The 5,992-nt window shown below is 41.8% G+C and overlaps 1 protein-coding gene across 1 annotated transcript in view; it reads right to left on the bottom strand.

Moving 5' to 3' along the window:
• The window catches only part of LOC103358921 (protein kinase C-binding protein NELL1), a 328,461-nt gene that overhangs the window by 51,282 nt on the left and 271,187 nt on the right, over positions 1–5,992 (bottom strand). Inside the window, exon 15 of the mRNA XM_008284073.1 lies at positions 2,009–2,104. Coding sequence (XP_008282295.1) covers positions 2,009–2,104 — 96 coding nt within the window. The remainder of the gene's footprint in view (positions 1–2,008; positions 2,105–5,992) is intronic.

The raw sequence follows: 5,992 nt of genomic DNA, 5'->3' as shown, positions 1-5,992 counted from the left end.
GCAGACCGGAGAGAGTGCACCAGAATCAGTCGTAGTTTTATGATTGTTGATTGATGTTGAAAGAGAGAAGAAACTCATAATTTAACCACAACGAGAATCTGTGGAACCGGCAGCGTTACGGTTACTTTACTGGAGTTTGTGAGCTTCTCTGACATGCACACACACACATGCAGAGGTAAACACAAACGTATCTCTAATTAACACACAGGCTGCCTCCTCTTCAGCAACTTTAAGAGACTTCGGAAGAGTTTAGATCCAGACAAATGAGGAAACTCAAGCCAGCAGAAAGTGGAAAAATGCTCATCTTCTCACAGCAAAGAGCACATTTTAAACGGAGCAAAAACATTTTAACTTGGACTGCCGCTAATTGTATTAACAAGTCCATAAAACGGATCCACAAAGTCAAAACTCTGAAATGTCCACAAAACGTAATCCATAAAAAACACCAACCAAGACGGGAAATTCAATCCGCATGAAAAACGGCAAACAGATTCTTTCAATCACCTTTTACTCTACCTATTAGGAGTCTATTATCAATGACAGCAGTAACTGAAGCGTGAGGTGGTTTCTGTACATGTAGAAATGTGAACATCCATGTTTAACCTGAACAGAAACCATGGCGACCTGCTGTAAATTGCAGCTGACCTGCTAATGTGTCACTCTCTGAGAGCTGGTTGATCACTTCTGTAAAATTCGACCGCAGAGGCAGAAGGTCTAATAACAGATAAAAGGACGGAGGGAAGGTAGAAGATGAAGGAGCAGATGTGGAGGGAATGAAGGGGAGAGAAAAAAAAAAGGAGGAAGGAAGTGGAGAAGGAAAGGAGAGGAGATGAAGGCAGGGTGGAAAGGAGAGATGGGAGTGAAAGAAAAGCAGACAGTGGAGGAAAAGGTCAGAGTGGAAGAGGAGGAAAGGATGGAGACGAGTTGGAGAGGAAAATGAAAAGAAGAAAAGGAGATGAAAGATGCAACAAGAGAGGATAGTAAGTGATAAAGGAGGGATTAAAGAGAGGAATGACAGAAATATTGAAGGAGGAGAGGAAGGGAAATGGACAAACAGAAGATATGAAAGATGGACAGATTAGTAAAAGGAAGAAAAGAGAAGGAGAATAAAGGGAAGAAAAGCAGAAAGTGGATAAAAAAGGAGAAGAATGTGGAAGAAAGGAACAAGAGGAGATGACAAAATGTTGGGGGAGAAAAATAGAAGAGAAGGAAATGAGAAGAAGACAAAGAGAGAAAGATAAGGGAGGGAAAGGTGCAGAGAAAAGAGGAAGAAAAGATGATAAAGAACAAATCAAAAAGAGGAAAGAAAAGCAAAATTAAAGATAAGAAGATGGGAAATGGACCTACCTAGATAAGAAGGAGTAAAGGATAATTGAAAAAAATGGCAAATTGAGATGGAGAGAGGGAAAGTGGGAAAAGGAAAAGGTGAAGAGGAAAAGGGACAAGAGGAGGAGATGAAGAAAGGATGGAGAGGAGAACAGGAGAGAAGAAGATGAAAAAAGGGAGAAAGACAAGCAACATGAAGGAGGAGAGGAAGGAAAATGGTCCTATACTGAGAGGAGGAGGAGGAGTAAAGGGTAAGAAAAAAAAGAAGGAAAGGTGGGAAACAGGAATAGAAAAGGCAGAAGAAGAGGAATGGGAAAAGGTGAAGGGAGGAGAGGAAGAGATTCGAAATGACACAAGAAAGACGAGGAGGAAATGAACAGGAAAGAGAGGTGGGGGAAAGGTTGGGAGGAAAAATAGACATGGCAGTAAAGGATGGAGGAGAGAAGAAAAATGGAAGAGGAGAGGAGAGAAAGGAAGCAAGGGGAGAGGAGAGTGGAGAAGAATTAGCTGTCCTCTTCCACGACTCTCATGGGATCCTCAATCTCAGAGTCCAATTTAAACACAAGGCTTCAGAGATGGAGCGTGAAAGCGAGAGAGAGAGAGAGCGAATCAGAGCGAGGCCTCAGACCAGTCCGAGGACCGGTCCTCGATAAAACGCCGAGCTCCGTCCTCGGGTACTTACCTGTCTCGCAGCGACGTCCCGTAAATCCTGAAGGACAGACGCAGGTGTTGGGAGACACGCAGGTCCCTCCGCTCCGGCAGCCCTCCTCACAGAAAGCTGGAGAAAAGAAACAGAAAATGGATTAGCTCCACTTCGTGTCCCAAGTTTGAAATCCTGCCATTTAGGATGTCGTGAAGGCGTTATGGGGTGCAAAGTAGATCCCCTGACTATTTTTTAAAAGGAGTGTAAAAGTTCTGGGATGCTTTTTTCTCATTCACATGGGCTTATAAATGGTGTTTTTATGTCGCTGTGTGTTGATGCATTTGAAAGAGGCACATCACTAAAATAAAAAAAAACAATAAAAAAAAACCTGCAACCTGTTCTACTCAGATTTAGTTTTGGTTTATTGAAAGATATGAAATTCTTCTTCCGAGCTGTAAAACTATCAGACTACGTAAAATGTCACCGTGGTTAGAAATGTCTGAGAGGGACACGGGCAACGGTGAGCTGCATTAATCCACATTTTTTTTAATTATAACATTAGCTTCCTCCATATTGGATTCTTCTTCTTTCTCTTCCCTCAAAGGTCACCGCTGACAGGATGGTTTGGTCAGCGGTGGGGATTAATGTGTGAAAGTGCAGCGAGAATTCGCTTCATCTCAAGGAGGCAAATTCTGGGAATGCTGCGATTCAGTTGAATTGATTTTGGTCACAATTGATGGCGTCATGACGAAACTCCAGACGGTACAGACTGAGGACATTCGTTATTCTCCACATCACTATCGCTCATGCTTTTCTTTGCCAACCATAATGGTAAAGGTCATCTCAAAAAAGACCAACAATCAGAAAAAAAAAGCAGAAATCGAACACGGCAGCACTCTCTCTAAAAAAATATGTTGGTATAGGGGATGAGGGAAATGTATTTCCTTCTGGTTTGTGATGTACGACACGTGTTTCGTCACCTTGGTAACCCAGGAAGTGGAGGAGAAGTCTCAAACATGTTGTGAAAGTGTTGAATCTATTTCCTGAACCTCATCAGGTGTTCTGAGAGGCAACGAGACGCTTTGTTCTCTCATTGACTTCTGGATGGCGTTTTTATCTTTACTGTGTGTTGATGCATTTAAGACAAATTGCATTTTGATGCTTTTACAATATTGTTTCTTAAAACTTTAACAAAACCCTTTATGATGAAATTAGTTCAACTGAATTAGCAAATTAAAAAAGCATATCTTCCAAAAACAGCAATCTGTTCCTTTAAATTGCTAAAGATTGCCAGCTACATGATTTGGAAACAAAAAGAGAAATAGACAATATGAGTGTGTCCAGTCATGAACACAATATGGAAGCTGACAACACAAAATGTGGGGGATCCTCTGTTTCTTTTCTTTTTCTTATAAAAATTTTGAATGAGGTATGAAGGTGTTTGTAAAACGTGATGTAAAAAAACAAATACTGTTAAAAAAAAAACATACTGTGTGCAAAATAAAAACGTAATGTAATAAAATACATTGTAATAATATATAGTGGTCAACAAAGTACAATGTGATGGGTTTGCCATGAAGAAAACATGTGAAAAGGTCTGAAATGTAAAACTGTACAGTGTGAGAAGTTGTGTAACTCTTCAGTGATTCGCTGTTTAACTCCAGCGCTCGCCTCTGTGCTTGCAAACATTCCACTAAAACAAGATCCCCTCAAGATGATTTTGGGTTGTTTAACAGTGTTAAATTTACGGCGGCCATTTTGCCAGCATTCATTTGCATGTTAGAGACACCGTGTGCCGTTCTCAGTGTGCCTCTGATGCAGCTGGCCAGTCACAAGGGTTCCGGAACATCAGATGTTCTGGAGTGGAACCTCTGAGGGACAAATAACCGGCCACTGAGACAAAAAGCTCACAACTGCCAAGACTCTCCAGACCAGAGCACACTCTGAGAAGACTCACAACTTCTTGACAACCACCTTCTGCAGAAAAGTAAGACCCTCTACACAGGTTTAGTGCAGCACAGACCAGCACAGCATCAGTAACAGCATTAACCATCAACTGTTTTGTTCCTGTAGGATCTTTCACGAGACTCTCCAGACCAGAGCAACACCTTGATCACACTCAAGACTTCTTGACAACCAGCTTCTGCAGAAAAGTAAGACCCTCTACACAGGTTTAGTGTCGGGCCCGACCCATATGGATTCTGATATTTGGCAAAAAAACCCCAAAAATTCTGATAACCGATTAATCGGCAGATTAATTTAAAAATGTACAGTGAACAAAATAGCTTCTTTTTTGTTCCCTTAACACTTAAAACAACAAAGATATGAATCACAGGCAGAACATTTTACTGTTTTACACTTTGTCCTTTACTGTTTGTTTAACTTTACAACAGAGAGGAATTTTCAAGAACAAAAACATGCAACAAAGCGTTAAACATAAGAAGCATCTGTAAAAAAAAACAACGTTTTCTGAACAAATATGTCTGTAATGTGGGGGTGTTTTATTTTAAATGTGCATCGTGCATTTTTCTTTCTATGGAGCATGAATACAGCTACCAGCTGTACTGATGAGTTTATCTTCAGGTTTAGGCCACAGGTGTATATGAGCAACATGATGAGTGAAGCTACTGCAGAACATTATTTATTCAGCTTTCTGATGTTCTGGTCTCTCAAAGACTGTGTTGTCTTTATTTATTTTATTATTTTATCTTTATTGAATTTCCCTTCTGGGATAAATAAAGTATTTTTCATTTCATTTAATTTCATCTCATGTCTTTAAAGTTGATGAGACTCAGTTAATAAAAATGTAAGTTAAATAAGTTGGTTAAAAAGTTTTCTGTAGTTCTCTGAAAACCCGTCAGTGAGGCTCTGTGCACTGGTTTGGTTTCAGACTTTGCGGCAGAGTGAGAGATCTCACCGCTGAATGTTCCTCAGCGATCTTAATTCTTCATCATCTCCGAGTTTGACTTGTTTACTAAATAAAACTGTACAAAATGAACGTCTGAAAGCGACTGTGACACTTAACAGCATTTACTGTTTTATGAGAAATTAAGAATATATCAGCGATTAATCAGCAAACTCCAGCCGATGATGAGTATTTTGAAAAGGACTATAATCAGCCGATTCAATCAGCCACCCGATAAATCGGTCGGGCTCTAGTTTAGTGTAGCACAGAGCACCACAGTCACAGTGTTAACCATCAGCTGTTTTGTTCCTGTAGCATCTGTCCCTGCTGATAGAATGGCTTATCGAGGCAACCCGAGGCCCAGAGGATGGTTTGGTGGCGCTCCTACCCATGAAGGAAACAACTTCCGGGGGAGAGGCCCCTCTGGTGCCCCACAGACCACGTCTGTCTATGAGGAAATACATTTCAAACTCAAGGACAAGATTAAAGTCTTGGAGCAGCAGCTGAAAGAGCTCCAACACGAAAACGCAGAGCTGGTCGAGACAGTCAGCAGTGTAGATGTGACGATCAGCCGTCTGGAGACTCGCCTGAACTCCAGCGAGGAGACAGCAGAGGAGCAAACGGAGCTGCTGGCCCTCCGAGAGGAACTACAACAAATGGAGGAAAAAAACAAAGAGCTCCAGGAGAAGAAAAACCTCCTGGAAGCAAACAACACGAACCTCCGAGGGCAAAAGGTGGAGCTGGAGGTAGAACATCAGGCGATGGAGGAGGAGAAGAAAGTCTTAGAGCTGGACAAGCAGGAGCTCCAAGACGAAAAAGCAGAGCTGATTGAAAAAGTCAATGCTGGAGAAGAAAAAATCAGCAGTCTGGAGATTCACCTGCAGTCCAGCGAGGAGGAGAAAATGGAGCTGCTGGCCCTCCGAGAGGAACTACAACAAATGGAGGAAAAAAACAAAGAGCTCCAGGAGAAGAACAATCTCCTGGCAGCAAACAACACCGACCTCCGAGGGCAAAAGGCGGACCTGGAATTAAAAAATCAAATGATGGAGGATGAGAAGACAGTCCTAGAGCTGGTCAACCAGGAGCTCCAGGAGCTCCTGGTTAAGAAGTCAAGATGG

Source organism: Stegastes partitus, unplaced genomic scaffold, assembly GCF_000690725.1.
Source record: "Stegastes partitus isolate 25-593 unplaced genomic scaffold, Stegastes_partitus-1.0.2 Scaffold343, whole genome shotgun sequence".
Taxonomy (NCBI): domain Eukaryota; kingdom Metazoa; phylum Chordata; class Actinopteri; family Pomacentridae; genus Stegastes; species Stegastes partitus.
This window is presented reverse-complemented; position numbering and strand designations above follow the sequence as displayed.